This window comes from Oncorhynchus clarkii, chromosome 12 (genome assembly GCF_045791955.1).
Source record: "Oncorhynchus clarkii lewisi isolate Uvic-CL-2024 chromosome 12, UVic_Ocla_1.0, whole genome shotgun sequence".
Classification (NCBI taxonomy): Eukaryota; Metazoa; Chordata; class Actinopteri; order Salmoniformes; family Salmonidae; genus Oncorhynchus; species Oncorhynchus clarkii.
This window is the reverse complement of record NC_092158.1, coordinates 23,678,355-23,699,946: the sequence shown is the minus strand read 5'-3', so window position 1 is coordinate 23,699,946 and position 21,592 is coordinate 23,678,355. Positions and strand designations below refer to the sequence as shown.

At 44.8% G+C, this 21,592-nt stretch overlaps 1 protein-coding gene across 4 annotated transcripts in view; it reads left to right on the top strand.

Moving 5' to 3' along the window:
- Window positions 1–13,887, top strand: part of LOC139422909 (protocadherin gamma-A11-like) — a 51,929-nt gene extending 38,042 nt beyond the window's left edge. For 2 of the 4 annotated variants that reach the window (XM_071174377.1, XM_071174374.1), the window contains exons 2-5: window positions 107–168; window positions 1,153–1,209; window positions 2,191–2,300; window positions 11,561–13,887. In XM_071174377.1, coding sequence (XP_071030478.1) covers window positions 107–168; window positions 1,153–1,209; window positions 2,191–2,300; window positions 11,561–11,808 — 477 coding nt within the window. In that variant the 3' untranslated portion in view covers window positions 11,809–13,887. The remainder of the gene's footprint in view (window positions 1–106; window positions 169–1,152; window positions 1,210–2,190; window positions 2,301–11,560) is intronic. The other 2 variants (XM_071174375.1, XM_071174376.1) reach the window with 1 other exon arrangement.
- Window positions 13,888–21,592: the final 7,705 nt, after the last annotated feature.

Sequence of the window (21,592 nt, the reverse complement as noted above, 5' to 3'; positions counted from 1 at the left end):
CTTGTCTCTTCTTGGCCCACTGAAGGACAAAATAGCTTCCAGTGCTGATGACTGAAGATGACATGCCATCAGTGGCATTCTCTAACAGTATCTCCTCTCTCTCCAGCAAAATCCACCCAACAATGACTGGCGCTTAAACCAGCAGGGACAGAGACCTGGACCCAGTGGGTAGGTGTTCAGCTTCTTTGAACATATATATCACACGTGTACACACGTGTACACACGTGTACACACACACACACACACACACACACACACACACACACACACACACACACACACACACACACACACACACACACACACACACACACGCACACCCTCATTCCTATACACATTCACAATTTAATTTAATTTCCACAATGTGAATTAATAATTTGTGCCTACGATATGCATTCCATTGAAAGACATGAAGACTTAGGCAGTTGTGTGTTTGAACAGAAAGTACACATTGGTGGCCCACTACTCTCCACACAGATCCAATAACACTGAATAATGGGTCATCTCATGGTTGTTATATGGTAGTTGTGATAGTAGTTGTGAGTCCTTCAGTAGTAGTTGAGTAGAAGTGATTAATACTGTAGATAGTGTGATGATTGTTTCGTTGTCAGTGTGCTTCCATAAGAAATCAATCAATAGAGATCGGATGACTGTTGTGTGGGTGAGGTTAGAAGTACGCTAGAGTAGAGGTAGGGGCAGCCCTCTGGTTGTGGTAGTGTTGTGAGTATAAGGCCTGCTTTAGATTAGCAATGTTTTTCACACTGTATTGTCATTTAAGACAGTAATGGTAGATGTGACTTGCTGCCTCAATTGCTTTTGTAGAAGATGCTTGGATTATCTGATACATCTTGATTAACAGGTTGTGGCTCTATTGGTGGAGCAAATGTTGAGCGTCTGAGTGTCTTGGAGTTATTAGCCACTGATTCCATACTGTATCATTCAAAGAAAGTGAGACAGTAGATTCCTTAACGTTATTAGTCATTGCGCAATTTCTATTTTGTGGCGGCACAAAATAGAATGTGATACACCATTGTATTGTAGTTCCTTTTCTAGAAACTGAAAAGGAACCTTGTTGGCTAATGAAGGAGTCCATCTGATTGGCATGGGGCTGAAGGAGTGACGGCCAGAACTGTTTCCCTGTCTGTGTTTCAGCACATACAGGTACAGCACCAGCACCCAGGAGATATGGACACCGTACGGGAAGGCGAGGTAGAGTGGAGTAGGTAGAGCAGAGTGGGCTGTGCTGAGTGTGCAAGGTGGCCCCCTGGTCTTATACGTGATGCTGTCTGACTGACTGTAGGCTTGGTGCAGCTGTGTGTAGTCAAGCCTGGCTTCTGGCTTTTGAGTGTGTGATAATCTGTACATGCTCTTGCGGTCTAGCTGTGTAGCTGAAATGGGTTGAGGCTTTGTGGTGTTTGTTTTATACTTTGGGTTGTTAGGCTTCGCTGAACTGTGTAGTTTGTCCTTTTATTCGTAGTGTAAATGTACGTGTTCCTGTGGTTCTGTCGGTCTGTCTCTGTCTATCAGTCTGTTTGTGTGTGAGTGTATGTGGTTTTGGCTATGGCTGTAATGAACCCAGCAAACTAAATTCAACGTATCTTCCCAATCCTGCATTTCAAATTTGAACATATTTGATGGGTAAATTAAGGGATTGAGAAGAACCATATAATATCAGATCATCTTCAGCCACTCTCCAATATAAAAACATGCACACATTCTCTCGTCGTCTCCCTCTTTTCTTCCTTTCTCTCTGTCTCTCACTCTCCCACCCACACAGTAACACACTGCATGTGTACAAGACACATAGCATCCAATCAGCTCAGTTAGTCCTCACTCTGTGTGATTGAGTGTGTGTGTGTCAGCTTGCGTATTGTGGATCTGTGCTACCTAATAACATCTATATCACGTCTTGCTCTAAGGTATTCTCCCAGCGTCCATATTGTCTGTGCTCTGTGATGCTCCGGGACCACTGCCCACTCAAAATGGCTGCTGGAGGCTGAGTGTTGCCATGCTGACAATCATGATGGGAACAGAGTGTCCTCTGTTTTGTGTCTGTGTGAAAGAGCGAGCGAGAGAGAGAGGTTCACATTACATGAGAGTGTGTGTGTTCATGAGAGAGTGCGAGACACAGTGGATGAGAGAGATTTGTGTGTATCTGTTATACTAACTCCTCCCCTTCCTCTCCTCCAGAGCTGGCCCCCATCCTGAGGGGGCAGGTGGTGTCGTAGCTGGAACAGGACCCTGGCCCAACCCCCCCATCGAGGATGAGCAGATCCAGGCTCTAATGTCTGCTGCCAATGGTGAGTCTGCTGCCTACATCTCCCAGAAATCCCCTTGCCTTCTCTGTCTTTAGCTACCTCACAATGTTACCTCAATATGAAATAATAGTAAAGGGTATGTTATCCCTCCACCTTTGACCCTGTTCCTCCTTGTTAGCCAAATAGCCAACTTTGCCTGAGCAAACAGAAAATTCAACAAAACACATTTGGCCTTTTCCTTATTTGAATACCTTTACCCCATAATGAACATTCCAACAGTAAAAAACACCTTAATCTCTCACACAGACATTTCAACAGAGGCATTAATGGCAATAACCTAGCGCACACAGAAAACATATGAATCACAGTTTCTCTCATATCACAGAAAGGACACCCCTGCCAAACTCCCGGTTCAATCTGTGCCAACCAGCTGTTAGTGACCTGGGCTCCATGTAGAACCCTCCACTGGAGGTCCCCTGACCTCTTTGGTATTGGGGGGGTTTGTAGAGCCCCCTCCATCTAAAATCCACCATCCTCTCAGACCCACATAGCCCCTGCCACTGATGTGCCTTCACTCCAGTTAGGCTCCTAATGTTCCTTACCTTAATGCAGAGGTTGTAGATGGCTTTATCTCCCACCCCTTCAAACTACCCCAGGCTCAGAGTGTTCAAATCTAAAAGGTCCTCCAGACCCCCTTATCTGTCCCCAGTCTCTGCCATCTCCTGCAGTGGCAGGAAACATTGGTGGCTCCTCCCCCTTTGGCCGCTCAAACACCCCCCTTACTGGCTCAGACAGCGCCTCCTGAACCTCCTCCAGGAAGCAGCCTAAGATACGTTATTCCTGTTTGTTGTGCCAGGACTTCCAGGGTTTTACACCCCTCTTCTCCCAACATTCGCAGGTCACCCAGCGTTAGTAAACCCGTTGCAATCAGTTGCCTTTGGTTCAGTCGGCCACCCTGCAATCTCAAAGGGATGGCTGGGTTGTGGAAGATAGGCTCCTCCCACACCCACAGCCCAGGCTCCACACCCCCACCCCGTGTGGGCCTTAGCAGCTGCCAGGCCCTCAGCACTGCAGAGTAAAACTCTGAGAGACCTGCTGTACTCAGCTTCTCCAGCTTCATGAGGAACAGCTGCCGGTCCAATCCTAATCCGTCAGCTCTCCTCAGCAGCGCGCATGCTGGTTCCCTCCAGCCGACATCAGTATGGTACAGCAGTCTCTGCACCGCCTTTAATCGGAAAGCAGCAACCCTGCTCTCCAGTTCCACCAGGCCCTGTCCTGCTTCGTGGATGGTCATGTACAACACTGTCGCCCTCAGCCAGTGATAGGCCGACCAGAAAAAGTCCACCAGCTTGCGTTGCAGGTCAGACCGGCGGTTGAGGGCAGCCCATTTATGCCAAAGGGAAGATGCCAGCAGGTTGTTTATTATCAGCACCCTCCCTCTATATGACACTTATCTCTCTCTTCATCACTCAATACCTAGGTTTACCTCCACTGTATTCACATCCTACCATACTTTTGTCTGTACATTATACCTTGATGCTATTTTATCGCCCCCAGAAACCTCCTTTTACTCTCTGTTCCAGACGTTCTAGACGACCAATTCTTATTGCTTTTAGCCGTACCCTTATTTTACTCCTCCTCTGTTCCTCTGGCGATGTAGAGGTGAATCCAGGCCCTGCAGGGCCTAGCTCCACTCCTATTCCCCAGGCGCTCTCTTTTGATGACTTCTGTAACCGTAATAGCCTTGGTTTCATGCATGTTAACATTAGAAGCCTCCTCCCTAAGCTTGTTCTACTCACTGCTTTAGCACACTCTGCCAACCCGGATGTTCTAGCTGTGTCTGAATCCTGGCTTAGGAAGACCACCAAAAATTCTGACATTTTAATCCCAAACTACAACGTTTTCAGACAAGATAGAACTGCCAAAGGGGGCGGTGTTGCAATCTACTGCAAAGATAGCCTGCAGAGTTCTGTCCTACTATCCAGGTCTGTACCCAAACAATTTGAACTTCTACTTTTAAAAATCCACCTCTCTAAAAACAAGTCTCTCACCATTGCCGCCTGCTATAGACCACCCTCTGCCCCCAGCTGTGCTCTGGACACCATATGTGAACTGATTGCCCCCCATCTAACTTCAGAGCTCGTGCTGCTAGGCGACCTAAACTGGAACATGCTTAACAACCCAGCCATCCTACAATCTAAACTTGATGCCCTCAATCTCACACAAATTATCAATGAACCTACCAGGTACCTCCCCAAAGCCTTAAACACGGGCACCCTCATAAATATCATCCTAACCAACTTGCCCTCTAAATACACCTCTGCTGTCTTCAACCAAGATCTCAGCGATCACTGCCTCATTGCCTGCATCCGTAATGGGTCAGCGGTCAAACGACCTCCACTCATCACTGTCAAACTCTCCCTGAAACACTTCAGCGAGCAGGCCTTTCTAATCGACCTGGCCGGGGTATCCTGGAAGGATATTGATCTCATCCCGTCAGTAGAGGATGCCTGGATATTTTTTTTAAATGCCTTCCTAACCATCTTAAATAAACACGCCCCATTCAAGAAATTTAGAAACAGGAACAGATATAGCCCTTGGTTCTCCCCAGACCTGACTGCCCTTAACCAACACAAAAACATCCTATGGCGTTCTGCATTAGCATCGAACAGCCCCCGTGATATGCAGCTGTTCAGGGAAGCTAGAAACCATTATACACAGGCAGTTAGAAAAGCTAAGGCTAGCTTTTTCAAGCAGAAATTTGCTTCCTGCAACACTAACTCAAAAAAGTTCTAGGACACTGTAAAGTCCATGGAGAATAAGAACACCTCCTCCCAGCTGCCCACTGCACTAAAGATAGGAAACAATGTCACCACTGATAAATCCACCATAATTGAGAATTTCAATAAGCATTTTTCTACGGCTGGCCATGCTTTCCACCTGGCTACTCCTACCCCGGTCAACAGCACTGCACCCCCCACAGCAACTCGCCCAAGCCTTCCCCATTTCTCCTTCTCCCAAATCCGTTCAGCTGATGTTCTGAAAGAGCTGCAAAATCTGGACCCCTACAAATCAGCCGGGCTAGACAATCTGGACCCTTTCTTTCTAAAATTATCTGCCGAAATTGTTGCCACCCCTATTACTAGCCTGTTCAACCTCTCTTTCGTGTCGTCTGAGATTCCCAAAGATTGGAAAGCAGCTGCGGTCATCCCCCTCTTCAAAGGGCAGGACACTCTTGACCCAAACTGCTACAGACCTATATCTATCCTACCATGCCTTTCTAAGGTCTTCGAAAGCCAAGTCATCAAACAGATTACCGACCATTTCGAATCTCACCATACCTTCTCTGCTATGCAATCTGGTTTCAGAGCTGGTCATGGGTGCACCTCAGCCACGCTCAAGGTCCTAAATGATATCTTAACCGCCATCGATAAGAAACATTACTGTGCAGCCGTATTCATTGATCTGGCCAAGGCTTTCGACTCTGTCAATCACCACATCCTCATCGGCAGACTTGACAGCCTTGGTTTCTCAAATGACTGCCTCGCCTGGTTCACCAACTACTTCTCTGATAGAGTTCAGTGTGTCAAATCGGAGGGTCTGCTGTCCGGACCTCTGGCAGTCTCTATGGGGGTGCCACAGGGTTCAATTCTTGGACCGACTCTCTTCTCTGTATACATCAATGAGGTCGCTCTTGCTGCTGGTGAGTCTCTGATCCACCTCTACGCAGACGACACCATTCTGTATACTTCTGGCCCTTCTTTGGTCACCGTGTTAACAACCCTCCAGGCAAGCTTCAATGCCATACAACTCTCCTTCCGTGGCCTCCAATTGCTCTTAAATACAAGTAAAACTAAATGCATGCTCTTCAACCCATCGCTACCTGCACCTGCCCGCCTGTCCAACATCACTACTCTGGACGGCTCTGACTTAGAATGCGTGGACAACTACAAATACTTAGGTGTCTGGTTAGACTGTAAACTCTCCTTCCAGACCCATACCAAACATCTCCAATGCAAAGTTAAATCTAGAATTGGCTTCCTATTTCGCAACAAAGCATCCTTCATTCATGCTGCCATACATACCCTTGTAAAATTGACCATCCTACCAATCCTCGACTTTGGCAATGTCATTTACAAAATAGCCTCCAATACCCTACTCAACAATTTGGATGCAGTCTATCACAGTGCAATCCGTTTTGTCTACCCACCATTGCGACCTGTACTCTCTCGTTGGCTGGCCCTCGCTTCATACTCGTCGCCAAACCCACTGGCTCCATGTCATCTACAATACCCTGCTAGGTAAAGTCCCCCCTTATCTCAGCTCGCTGGTCACCATAGCATCTCCCACCTGTAGCACACGCTCCAGCAGGTATATCTCTCTAGTCACCCCCAAAACCAATTCTTTCTTTGGCCGCCTCTCCTTCCAGTTCTCTGCTGCCAATGACTGGAACGAACTACAAAAATCTCTGAAACTGGAAACACTTATCTCCCTCACTAGCTTTAAGCACCAACTGTCAGAGCAGCTCACAGATTACTGCACCTGTACATAGCCCACCTATAGCCCAAACAACTACCTCTTTCCTCTTTGCACCCCATTATTTTTATTTCTACTTTGCACATTCTTCCATTGCAAATCTACCATTCCAGTGTTTTACTTGCTATTTGTATTTACTTTGCCACCATGGCCTTTTTTTGCCTTTACCTCCCTTATCTCACCTCATTTGCTCACATCGTATATAGACTTGTTTATACTGTATTATTGACTGTATGTTTGTTTTACTCCATGTGTAACTCTGTGTCGTTGTATGTGTCGAACTGCTTTGCTTTATCTTGGCCAGGTCGCAATTGTAAATGAGAACTTGTTCTCAACTTGCCTACCTGGTTAAATAAAGGTGAAATAAAAAACATAAATAAAAAAACATGGGACAGGAAACACCTCCACCTGGCCAGTCTTGACACCACTGCCTATGTTAGCCCCTTCCAGTTCTTCCTGACCCACCTCTCCGAGCCCAGGTATGTTTTAATCCCTTCACAACCCCACTACAAACCCCCTGGAAGCAGAGAAGGTGCCCTATCCCCCCATGCCCCACACAGCAGAGCTTTGCTCTTGCCCCAATTTGCCTTAGCTGATGAAGCTCTCTCGTACACCTTCAGACTAGTCTCTAGTGCCTGCATATCCTGACCATCCCTGACCGTCACAGAAACGTCATCTGCATATGCTGACACGGCTATGCCTGTCAACACACCCATGCCTGTCCAGCAGACTCCCTACAGTCTCCTACAAAAAAGGCTCAATGGCTAGTGTATATAAAGACCCCAATAGAGGGCATCCTTGTCTAATGCCCCGTTTCATCCAGACCGGTCTACTGAGCCCCCCTCCCACCTTGACCATACATGATGTCCCAGCCAACAACATCTTCACACTGGTCAAAAAACTTTTCCCAAACCCCAAAACAGATATCACATTATACATATACTCATGGTCCACTCTATCAAAAGCCTTCTCTTGATCTAAAGAGACCAGTCCAAAGTTCACATTAGAACCTCTCAACAAGTCCAACATGTCCCTGATTAAGAACAAGTTGTGCGTGAATGACCGTCCCGGTACACAATATATTTGGTCCTTGTGTACTATAGAGTCCATATGGGACTTCATTCTGTTAGAGAGGACCTTGGCAAATATATTGTAGTCCGCACAGAGCAATGCCATAGGCCTCCAGTTCTTAAGTTCACACAAGTCTCCTTTTTTGGGCAGGAGAATCAGAGCCGCCCGACGGCAGCTCATCGGCAACTCTCCTACCCCGACGCATTCATGCAACACGCAAAAGAAGTCCAGTCCAATTATTACACAGAATATTTTATAAAACTCCACTGGGAGTCCATCGACCCCCGGTGCATGGCCAGGGGACATCTGGGTTACGGCCTCTGCCAGTGCATGGGACAACAGAGGAATGTCCATTTCATCCCTCTGTGCCAGAGAGAGCTTAGGGAGTTCTGCAAACAAAACCTGAGCAAACATAGGATCACACAGTTCTGCCCTTTACAACTCAGTATACAACTCCACAGTCCGCTCCCACATCTCCCCCACCACAGAGGTCACTCGCCCATCAGACAGCCGTAGACAATGCATACCCTTGGCTTCACCGCTGTTTCTCCAAACCTAAGAAGAAAGAGCTGGGAGCTTCCATCTCTTTGAGCATGGAGAACCTTGCTCTTATAAGTGCTCCCTTCGCTTTAACCTGGAAAAAACTGCCCAGGTCCCTACGTAATTCAGCTAAATTAGCCTACATTGCCTTGCCCCACCGTCTCTATCTCCCTCTCATTAATACAATGCTCTAGTTTCCCCAATACTCTCCTAGCCTCTGAGGATGACAAAGCTGTATACTGTTGACAGATAAGCCGAAGTTGGACTTTCCCCACATCCCACCATTGACTCAGAGACTCATACTCCTCTCTTTGCTGCCTCTACCTTTCCCAAAAAATCTGCAAACCTGAGCAAAAAGTGGCATCTTGTAAGAGCTTTACATTAACTTCCAATAGGATGCATGCCGAGGCCCTGGTAAAATAGACAGCCGAGCCATGGTTAGGTGGTGATCGGAAAAACCCATCGGGAGAATGGTAGCGCCCAACAGCCTATTGCTCCGATTCCTGGACATGTAAAAATGATCAAGTCGGGCTGCACTCACCCTAGCCCCAAATACCTTCACCCATGTATACTGTATTTTGTCAGGATGTTTAGTTCTACAAACATCCACTAGGTCGAACTGATTAATCATGGCTCTTCACACTCCCACTGAACCTAAATGAGGCTCATCCCCATTTCTGTCTTTCTTAAAATCTATTGTACAGTTCCAGTCACCCGCCGACCACCAGTGTCTCCTCAGGCACTACCTGTGAGAGTTCCTGTCTAAGACACCCAAATAGAACCCCCCTCTCTCTCCCTGTGCTAGGCGCATACACATTTATAAAGACAAAACCCATGTTGTTAATTTCTGATTTTACAACAAACAACCAACACACCTCCTTTGAGGAGCACATTTTTACAGACAGACCCTGCACTAAAATGTGTCCCATGGCTCAACACATTTGCCCCTTTCCACCAGATCCCCCAAATCAACTCCATTCACTACATCACTATGCATCTCCTGCAGATACAACACCTGTACTTTCTTTTGTTTTACATATTCACCCAACACACTCCTCTTTCCCGCATCTCTGGTGCCACTTATATTAAGCAAGCCTACCCAAAGAGTCTTCATAAGAAGTGGGAGAAAAGTCAGCAAAGTAAGAGACCAATAGTAAAGCTCAAAAAGCCACAGTGCCAGAAATAAACTATTAATCTAAACAGTGTCTAAAGGTAGACCTTATACACTGTTGTGACCCACTTCCTCAACCTAAGCCGTTTCCTGGGTGAGAGGACACCATGCCCCTCATTTTTCATAGCATGTTGTACTGATCTTATAAACTTTATCGGATCAGAAGAAAAAGCCTCAAGATTAACTTTTTCCCCCTTGGTCTCATTCAGGAACCTTGTCAGTTCCTTCACCGTGTACTTTGACCCCTCTGCTTGACTGGCAGTCAGCTCCGGAGTCTGAAAAAAAGCCTCATCATCCTCTTCCTCAGACTCACTTTCCTCCTCCTCATCTCCATCTCTCATCCTGACAACTTGCCCTTCCTCTCTGGTGAGGGCCTCCCCCCCCCCAGCACAAGGAAAAGGTTCCCTGGTGCCTTGGACCACAACAGACTCTCCCCTCCCAACTTCTTTATTCTCCCCCTTTTTCCTTTTCCATTTGACACCCTCCTTCTCCCCCTAGTTTCATACACTTCACCACTATACTCTCCTCATCCACTAGCATAACCTGACTAGACCAGCCTCATCTACACCACCATCCATAGCATGACTAGGCTCAGCCTCATCTACACCACCATCTCTAGCCTGACTAGGCTCAGCCTCATCTACACCACCATCACTAGCATGACTAGGCCCAGCCTCTGCTGCTTGTATCTCATTGCCCCCTGCACATTGACCTCGATTTCACCCACTGGTGCTTGTACCTCACCTTATCTACAGCCTTTATGTGGGCACGCAAAGCTCTATTGCCCCAAATCCCCACACTCAAAACCCCCGTAGACTATCTGTGCTGGCAAACCCTGCGTAGAACCCATCCGTTTATTACGGATGACGTGATCATCATAATAAACTGAGGCAAATTTGCAACTACCATCCTGGTCGAAGGGGTAAAAAGAGGCAAAATTGGCACCAACACACCCCTTACCAATATTCCACTAGCAATGAGCCTACCAACCAAATTTGCTCTTTTCTTGAACACAACCAACAGCTTTGTTCATTCCGGAAGTATAAATTCAGCTCCTACCTGTTCACCCACCGAGAGCAGGACCTCCTCCACCTTAACTTCATTCTCAGGAACACACCTGAAACCATGCCATAACGACAGCCTCTCCTCCACACTAAGCTGAGAAGCCATCAGACACACCACACCAAAGAGAGAGAGAGAGAGAGAGAGAGAGAGAGAGAGAGAGAGAGAGAGAGAGAGAGAGAGAGAGAGAGAGAGAGAGAGAGAGAGAGAGAGAGAGAGAGAGAGAGAGAGAGAGAGAGAGAGAGAGATAGATAGAGAGAGAGAGAGAGAGAGAGAGAGAGAGAGATCTCCTCTGAGGACTGATGGTGAGATAAAGAGCTCTCTGCCACTGGGTAGAGCTACAGAGAGAGCCCTGTTGGAGAGCAGCATCTCAGGCACTAGATTCTTAGTGCATACGACTTTGTTAGATCATGGTGTCAGTTGTTAAGGAAACAACCCATCCTTCCTGTGTTTGCCTCCATTAGGACACACAGAGAGAAATGCTGCCAATTACACATGTGTAGAGCACAGTGTGATTCACTACAGTCCCTATGTATGAATGAAGCAACACAAAGGGCTATGGGACACAGAGCTCTTTGTTTCAATGCTCCCCAGCTGCAGTCACTCAGAAACCTGTGCACTGCCTCTCTCTCTATTACTGTGCGATTTGTCAGTGTAGCTAATCCTCAATTCTAAATGATATTTGATTATATCTGAATGTGCTGTGTGAAGTTATTTACATCTGATCTCTGTGTGAGAGAGCGGAGGTTCAATATGTTGTGGGGAGGGCCTGCCTGGCTCAGAACGCCAGTGCTGAGTGCTGAGCTGGAGCTGCAATGCAGTGCAGCAATGACTCTCAGTGAGTAACGAGTCACTCTCTCTTCATAGCAGCACAACACACCCAGCTATAACCCTCTCTCCCTCTCTCCCGTCTCTCTCTCAGAGGTGAGCGAGGCGACGGCGACCCTTGGACCCCGCTACAACGCCCAGTTCCCCATGCAGCATGTGCCCGATTACCGCCAGAACGTCTACATCCCTGGCAGCACGGCCACCCTGACGGCCAACCCCCAGCCGATGATGCCCCAGCCGGCCCTGCAGGGCCCGCCACAGGCCATGCCCCAGGTTGACGTCCCCAACGCTGCCCAGACCCCCGCCAGCAAGAAGAAGTCCACCAAGAAGGACAAGAAGTAAGCCAAGCTAACACCAAACCCAATCGCCACGAACACCAAGACCCTTTACCCCCATACTGCAGAGCATACTCCCTCAATAGAAGCCTTGATCCTTCTTTTTCTTATGCCATTCTATCTGATAGTTCAATCTGATATTCCCAGCGTTGTGGATGTAGTGAGCTTATGTCAAAATGTTGGTCATGGGCAATTGCTGTACTTCTTACTCCTATGGTCATCACAGCTCTCTTCAGGCAGAGGTTACTGGTTTGTGGTGTATGTGGGGTGGGAGGGGTGGAAGAGTGGAGAAAAGAAGAGGGCATGAGCTGTATTTTGGATTCAGATGGATTTCAGGTACCTGGAATTCATATAGTGATCGAGCTCTGCATTATAGCATTCTAAAGAAAAAAACATCTGGTTGTTTGTTTTCATTGAAACCTTTGATGTTTCTCTAAAATGCCAAGTAGTTGCTTCTTATGGTGACATAAATTACGCGACCTTCTTGTTTATTTTGAGAACTTTCTTTAGCTCTTTAAGGAATGAAGTAGACAAGACGTGTTGCATGATTCATCCTAAAGATGAAGAAGCACTGAAGATAAGCCTACACTAACATACATTTGAAGAAAGAGGCTAGCTCAACTTCGTCACAAAAATACAATTTTCATGTGAGAATGCACACCGTGGCATTAACATTTTAAAATGTAAGGTTCATTGTAGTTATGTGACTAGTAAGCATAAGAACAGATTCTGATTTTGTGTTACTTATAATGGTGACCATCAAAGTATATCCAGCTGCTTTTTAAAATCTTGTCCAAGATGGATTCTGTGGTAACTTAAATCATTTATCCACGATTGTAACCTTTTTCCATCATTATTGGTAGATTCCTGTACTGCATTAAAACTGAACTTTGTTTAAATAATGTAACAGTGTAAAGGTGATGGATCAGTGTTTTATAAACTTAGAACCAGCATTATTTCGATATTGTATCAGCGTTGTTGTAACGTTCTATTAGCGTTATGCCGAGCTGGCCCAGTGTGATTGGCTCTGCACTGTGGCCCTCTCTAAGGCTCATAGACAGAGTCCTGTGACCACTACCCCAGGGTTGTGGGTTACGGCTAGGGTTAGACAGAGTCCTGTGACCCCAGGTTTGGGTGTGTGGTAAAGGCATAAGGAGGGGAAAGGGTCTCTGTCCTCTTGCCACATGTACAGTATCTCTCCGGCTATGACAGCCTGTAAATGTGCTCTAATCACTTCTTCAGCCCAGACCACAGGTTCAGTACACTACAACTCCAGGCACTGTAGGACGTTCTGTAATGGACAGTTTACAGGAGCCTCTGTAGAAGCCTTGTTGTGCGTTCAAGGCAATATCAGGACCATGGACAGAGACCACCTCCCTCTCCTCTCTTAGAAGCAGTCTGGGGCACAGAGAATGTTTTCAGCCCATCCTTAACCCTGCCAAATCCTCAGCTGCAGTGACACTCTGCCCCCATGTAAATAAGACACAGCCAATCTGAGAGAGATACATCACTCTCTCACCACAGCCACACAGCTGGCTAGTACTGGAATGTTTTGAATATTTTTCAGGAAAAAAATCTGAGAAGAAAATAGAAAAAAAGAAGTTGTTCATATTAAATGTAGTGGTGTAGAGACTAAGATTTGAGCAAACTGACTCGACCAAGATGTAAATAAAACTAAAACTTTCAAAAGACAGTCGTAACTAGAGGCTTGTGAAATTTTTCTTGCATATTTTTGTGTTTTCTCTCAATCACTTTCTTTCTTTGGTCACACCAAACTTTAAATCTTAACACACAACACCCACATGTCTTTTAAAGTGTGATTCCATTTCCCTGCACCTCTTCCTGTGTTTGTGATTTTGATCAATTGTTTATGCTACTGGAATGCCACCCTTGCTCATATGAATATAAATATGTGTCTTCTAATCCTCTTTATTCTATTGTATTATCTTCCGGATTAAAATGCTTAGTGCTTCTCCCTGTTACACTTATTTTATATGCTAAAATTTATATCGCTGTTTATTTCTTTATGGTTTTTGTTTATTCTCTGCTCACTGACATTTCCAAATAAAAATCTATTTTGAAATGATGTATGTGTGTGGCCGTCTCTTTAGTATTGGTGTGTTTTTTACTGATGAATGATGCTTTGATAGCTGGTAAGAGGCAGGGGATTATCATAGCTAATGGCAGCGTCCTTATTGGATCCTGTCTGTTGGAGTGAACTGAACTGGAGCCATGGCTCTGTTAGAAGTAATCCACTCTTTGTTCAGCACAGTTCAGCCACAAACGATGGAGTGGAGCGGGACCCTAATCCTGTACCTCACACACGCCTAGTCCCTCCCCCTTTATAACATTCTAAACCTCAAATGCCTAGTCTCTCCCCTTTTATAACATTCTAAACCTCAAGTGCCTTGTCTTTCCCCCTTTATAACATTCTAAACCTCAAATGCCTAGTCTCTCCCCCTTTATAACATTAAACCTAAACCTCTCACATACCATTAGAGTTAATAAGGTACCTTGCAAACTCAGCATGTAGCAAGACCATCAAAGTAAGTGTGTCTCTGCAGCTCACATATCAACAGCATAGAATGACACGTGTGTGGATGAACTGCTGTCTGAGTGATGGATCCCAGTCCATTTTCCCCTCTATGCTCATAAATCACTATTCCACCCAGATCAGCAGTTCTGTTTGCTCTTTAAATCCATAGCGCTCTGAATCAGACCTGACCCATTTTCAGCCCACATTTAGTCAACTGGGGAATGTGAAGGCAGAAAAACGTCAGAGAGACATGGAACAGAACAGGGCTCTACAGAGAGTTCGGAAGTAGGATATAAACTCAAAGCCATTTATAGTTATTTTATCCTCAGAAGATCTGCAGGGGAAGGAGATACCCTAAACTGTGGACACTTTATAATTCCATTATAATGAATTATATCCTAATGACATCTTTCAACAACTTACATATGCTTTTAAAATATGAGATACATACATAATGCCTTTATATATATACAATAATATGTTGCTTGATTTAGAATCAAATACAGTGACCTTGTTTTGGGCGTTCAGCCAGTAAACTAATCCAATCAGGTAGTTTGATTCCATCATAAAGATGTGAGATTAAGGACTTCTTAAGGACACGTTTTATGACAATGACAACGTCCTTTACAGCACAACCTATAAACTTTCATTGTGTAATGAATTCTACATCAGTGGACACAGAGGACGCAGGCATCTCACTGTAGGTCCCACATTAGCACTGGCCTGTCTATATATAGCTACAGGAACTGCTGCAGTGGCAGACACACACTCACTGAGTCACTGGGAGTGACATAACAGAAACCCCTCTCCCAACGATACACAGTATGGGAAGGTGTTAACAATTATTTAACACAGGTTGGTGATACACAATTGGATACAAATATGCTCTTATAAAAGCAATTTGTATTATTATTATTATTATATTATTTTCAACTATTGTGAAATATTATTTACAAAACAATGCAATACACTTCTGTCTTTAGTAAAGCAGTAACATTCATTTCAGAGCATTGCTTTCATGCAAGTCATCAATTCCCATACTATTCCACTTTATCTGGCTGATGAAGTAAGCATAGCACATCTATCTTAATACAACAACAAGGATGAATACCACGTGATATTTCAACAACATCTTTATTACAGTTGTACGACATAAAATTAGCAATAATCCTACAAAAAAACTATATTTTGAATATTCTATACCTTGAAGAAAATAAGGCCTCCATTTTCTTAAATCAGATGTTCTCGACTCTCCTGCTGCGGACACAAACTGTCTGCCACCTGACACACTAGAATTACTTCAGTGCTGCTGTGGTTGCCAAGGTAATGAGAGAAAGCCTGGGATTTGATGATGCAGATCACTATTTCCTCAGCTGCTCATGAGGCTGGGAATAGAGCGGGGGTAGAGCACATGAAAGACTGTGTTGACATCAGCCCTAAATACATGCACAGAGGTTAAATCAGAGGTTCTATGGAAAGTAAGGGGATTGAATAGTTTAATAGAGAGAAGAACACAATAAGGTACATGGAGAAAATATATGAATGTAAGACTGCATAGTAGGCTAAACTAATGTTAAGTTCCTTGCCTATGTACCATAGATGAGGGGAAATCTATCTCTATCAACTCAAACCAAACTGAACTACAGTTATAGACTAATAGAATAGAGTTTGCAGTCATCTCTCTTCCTCCTCCACAGTCTCACCATAAACACCACAGGAAAGCAACGTCAAACATCATGACGGTGTTCTTTCCCCAGAAACCCTTAAATCCTGGTGCACGTGTAACCCAATTAAGAAACAATCCCCTCATCGGAGGACTGGAGGGGTTGTTGTTGTAGGGGCTGAAGTGGGGTTAATCAAATCAAATCAAAGTGTATTTGTCACGTGCGCCGAATACAACAGGTGTAGTAGACCTTACAGTGAAACGCTTACTTACAGGCTCTAATCAATAGTGCAAAAAAGGTATTAGGTGAACAATAGGTAAGTAAAGAAATAAAAACAACAGTAAAAAGACAGTGAAAAACAGCAGCGAGGCTATATACAGTAGTGAGGCTATATACAGTAGTGAGACTATATACAGTAGTGAGGCTATATACAGTAGTGAGGCTATAAAAGTAGCGAGGCTACATACAGATACCGGTTAGTCAGGCTGATTGAGGTAGTAAGTACATGTAGATATGGTTAAAGAGAAAATGGTTAAAGAGTAAAAATGTTTATTATATTTAGCAGCATTGGAGGTCCCCAAGAACACAGTGGCCTCCATCATTCTTAAATGGAAGAAGTTTGGAACCACCAAGACTCTTCCTAGAGCTGGCCGCCCAGGCAAACTGAGAAATCGGGGAAGAAAGGCCTTGGTCAGGGAGGTGACCAAGAACCAGACGGTCACTCTGACAGAGCTACAGAGTTCCTCTGTGGAGATGGGAGAACCTTACAGAAATATAACCATCTCTGCAGCACTTCACCAATCAGGCCTTTATGGTAGAGTGGCCAGACGGAAGCCAATCCTCAATAAAAGCACATGACAGCCCACTTGAAGTTTTCCAAAAGGTACCTAAACTCAGACCATGAGAAACAAGATTCTCTGGTCTGATGATACCATGATTGAACTTTTTGGCCTGAATGCCAAGCATCACGTCTGGAGGAAACCTGGCACCATCAGTACAGTGAAGCTTGGTGGTGGCAGCATCATGCTGTGGGGATGTTTTTCAGGCAGGGACTGGGAGACTATTCAGAATCGAGGGAAAGATGGTCGGAGCAAAGTTCAGAGAGATCCTTGATGAAAACCTCTTCCAGAGCACCCAGGCGCTCAGACTGGGGGCGAATGTTCACCTTCCAACAGGACAATGACCCGAAGTACACAGCCAAGACAACGCAGGAGTGGCTTCGGGACAAGTTTCTGAATGTCCTTGAGTGGCCCAGCCAGAGCCCGGATTTGAACCCATTGAACATCTCTGGAGAGACCTGAAAATAGCTGTGCAGTGACACTCCCCATCAAACCTGACAAAGCTTGAGAGGATCTGCAGAGAAGAATGGGAGAAACTACCCAAATACAGGAAGAAGACTCAAGGCAGTAATCGCTGCCAAAGGTGCTTCAACATAGTACTTAGTAAAGGGTTTGAATACTTATTTAAATGTGATATTTCAGAAGTTTATTTGCAACAATTTATCAAAACATGTTCTTCTTTGTCATTATGGGTTATTGTGTGTAGATTGATGAGAGAAAAAAAACTATTTAATCAATTTTTGAATAAGTCTGTAATGTAACAAAATGTGGAAAAAGTTAAGGGGACTGAATACTTTCCAAATACACTGTATTGTCACGCCCTGACCATAGAGAGCCTTTTATTCTCTGTTGGTTTGGTCAGGGTGTGACTAGGGTGGGTACTCTAGTTTTTGTATTTCTATGTTGGCCTGATATGGTTCCCAATCAGAGGCAGCTGTCTATTGTTGTCTCTGATTGGGGATCATATTTAGGCAGCCTTTTCCCACTGGGTTTTTGTGGGATCTTGTTTGTGTGTGGTGGCCTGTGAGCACTCCATGACTTCACGTTTCATTTTGCTCTTTATTGTTTTTGTGAGTTTCATTTTAATTAAACATGTGGAACTCTACGTACACTGCACCTTGGTCCATTTATTTCAACGATCGTGACATGTATACAGTATATAGCTACGTCTCCTTGGGGGGATTTTGGTTTTCTGTCAAAAAAGACAGGAATTCACCAGGAATTCATCTTAAAATTAGTTTATTTTGGAAATTGGTTCCCAAGTATTCCCACAAACAATAGTAATGCTGGATAATAATAAATAATTATTGTACCTTAAAATAATTTAAACGTAGTCATTGCGAACTATTTCAGTCAGAAATGCATCGACGACAGTTAGCTAGCTAGTAAGCTAATGATAAAAACAATAGCGGAAATCACTCCGGAAGTCAGCAACCCGGTAGGAAGCAAAATAGAATGTGGGAGGCGGTATAATGCATAAAGCCTATTACACATAAAACACAGCAACATGTAGCATGACAAATAAATAAGGAAATGGATACTCCCTGTTTATGCACTCACAAGCACGGATGCACACACACACAGGGGGTTGCTGATAGAATTAAAGCACTGAATTATACTTAATCCTGAGATCATGCTCTCATCATCTCTGTTGAAGGTTAGTAAACATTTAGCCTTTTCCACAATATGAGATAGACCACAGAAATGATAGCTCCTCCCCTGTCCAGAAGGAAAGGACTAACTGTTATTTTTCTCGCAGAGACACACAACACATGCACACCCTCATCTGTACATCTCTTGTGAGACTTCAACAATGTTATCAAGATTACAAACTCTAAAGTCACTCAATTTTTAAAAATTTAAACGTAGGCTACTGATGATTGGCATCAGGCATAACCCAGGCAAGTGGCCATCTCTAATAATCCATCAGATTAAAGGGTGAGGTGCGTACGTACTGTAGTCAGCACATCCCTTTAACTCTATCAGTCAGTTAATCCCCTCCCTCCACTGACACCATTTTATCCTATGTGCCTTGATACATAGAAGATGGCCTTTGTCATAGAGCCTGCTGATGTCATAGACACACACACATTCCTTTGGCCCTCATATGCCACACTATGGCTGAACTATGCCACCCTATGCCTGAACTATGCCACACTATGACTGAACTATGGCTGAACTATGCCACACTATGACTGAACTATGGCTGAACTATGCCACACTATGACTGAACTACGGCTGAACTATGCCACACTATGGCTGAAATATGCCACACTATGGCTGAACTGTACCACACTATGGCTGAACAATACCACACTATGACTGAACTATGCCACACTATGGCTGAACAATGCCACACTATGACTGAACAATGCCACACTATGTCTGAACTATGCCACACTATGGCTGAACTGTACCACACTATGGCTGAACTGTACCACACTATGGCTGAACAATGCCACACTATGACTGAACAGTACCACACTATGACTGAACTATGCCACACTATGGCTGAACAATGCCACACTATGACTGAACTATGCCACACTATGGCTGAACTGTACCACACTATGGCTGAACAATGCCAGACTATGGCTGAACAATGCCAGACTATGGCTGAACTATGCCACACTATGGCTGAACTATGCCACACTATGGCTGAACTGTACCACACTATGGCTGAACAATGCCACACTATGACTGAACTATGCCACACTATGGCTGAACAATGCCACACTATGGCTTAACTGTGCTACACCATGACTGAACTATGGCTGAACTGTGCCACACTATGGCTGAACAATGCCACACTATGACTGAGCAATGCCACACTATGTCTGAACTATGCCACACTATGACTGAACTGTACCACACTATGACTGAACTGTACCACACTATGACTGAACTGTACCACACTATGACTGAACTATGCCACACTATGGCTGAACAATGCCACACTATGACTGAACTGTACCACACTATGACTGAACTATGCCACACTATGGTTGAACAATGCTACACTATGACTGAACTATGCCACAATATGGCTGAACTGTACCACACTATGGCTGAACAATGCCAGACTATGGCTGAACAATGCCACACTATGGCTGAACTATGCCACACTATGGCTGAACTATACCACACTATGGCTGAACAATGCCACACTATGACTGAACTATGCCACACTATGGCTGAACAATGCCACACTATGGCTTAACTGTGCTACACCATGACTGAACTATGGCTGAACTGTGCCACACTATGGCTGAACAATGCCACACTATGACTGAGCAATGCCACACTATGTCTGAACTATGCCACACTATGACTGAACAATGCCACACTATGACTGAACTGTACCACACTATGACTGAACTATGCCACACTATGGTTGAACAATGCCACACTATGACTGAACTATGCCACAATATGGCTGAACTGTACCACACTATGGCTGAACTATGCCACACTATGACTGAACTATGCCACACTATGGCTGAACTATGCCACACTATGACTGAACTATGCCACACTATGGCTGAACTGTACCATACTATGGCTGAACTATGCCACACGATGACTGAACTATGCCACACTATGGCTGAACAATGTCACACTATGACTGAACTATGCCACACTATGGCTGAACTGTACAACACTATGACTGAACTATGCCACACTATGACTGAACTATGCCACACTATGGCTGAACAATGCCACACTATGGCTGAACTGTACCACACTATGGCTGAATTATGCCACACTATGACTGAACTATGCCACACTATGGCTGAACTGTACCACACTATGACTGAACTGTACCACACTATGACTGAACTGTACCACACTATGGCTGAACTATGCCACACTATGGCTGAACTGTACTACACTATGGCTGAACTGGACCACACTATGACTGAACAATTCCACACTATGGCTGAACTGTACCACACTATGACTGAACTGTACCACGCTATGGCTGAACTGTACCACACTATGGCTGAACTATGCCACACTATGGCTGAACTGTACCACACTATGGCTGAACTGTACCACACTATGGCTGATCAATGCCACACTATGACTAAACTATGCCACACTATGACTGAACTATGCCACACTATGGCTGAACTGTACCACACTATGGCTGAACAATGCCACACTATGACTGAACTGTACCATACTATGGCTGAACAATGCCACACTATGGCTGAACTGTACCCCACTATGGCTGAACAATGCCACACTATGACTGAACTATGCCACACTATGGCTGAACTATGCCACACTATGACTGAACTATGCCACACTATGGCTGAACTGTACCACACTATGGCTGAACTATGCCACACTATGACTGAACTATGCCACACTATGGCTGAACCATGCCACACTATGACTGAACTAAGCCACACTATGGATGAACTGTACCACACTATGGCTGAACTGTACCACACTATGGCTGAACTGTACCACACTATGGCTGAACATTGCCACACTATGACTGAACTGTACCACACTATGGCTGAACTGTACCACACTATGGCTGAACAATGCCACACTATGACTAAACTATGCCACACTATGACTGAACTATGCCACACTATGACTGAACTATGCCACAATATGGCTGAACTGTACCTCACTATGGCTGAACTATGCCACACTATGACTGAACTATGCCACACTATGGCTGAACTATGCCACACTATGACTGAACTTTGCCACACTATGGCTGAACTGTACCAC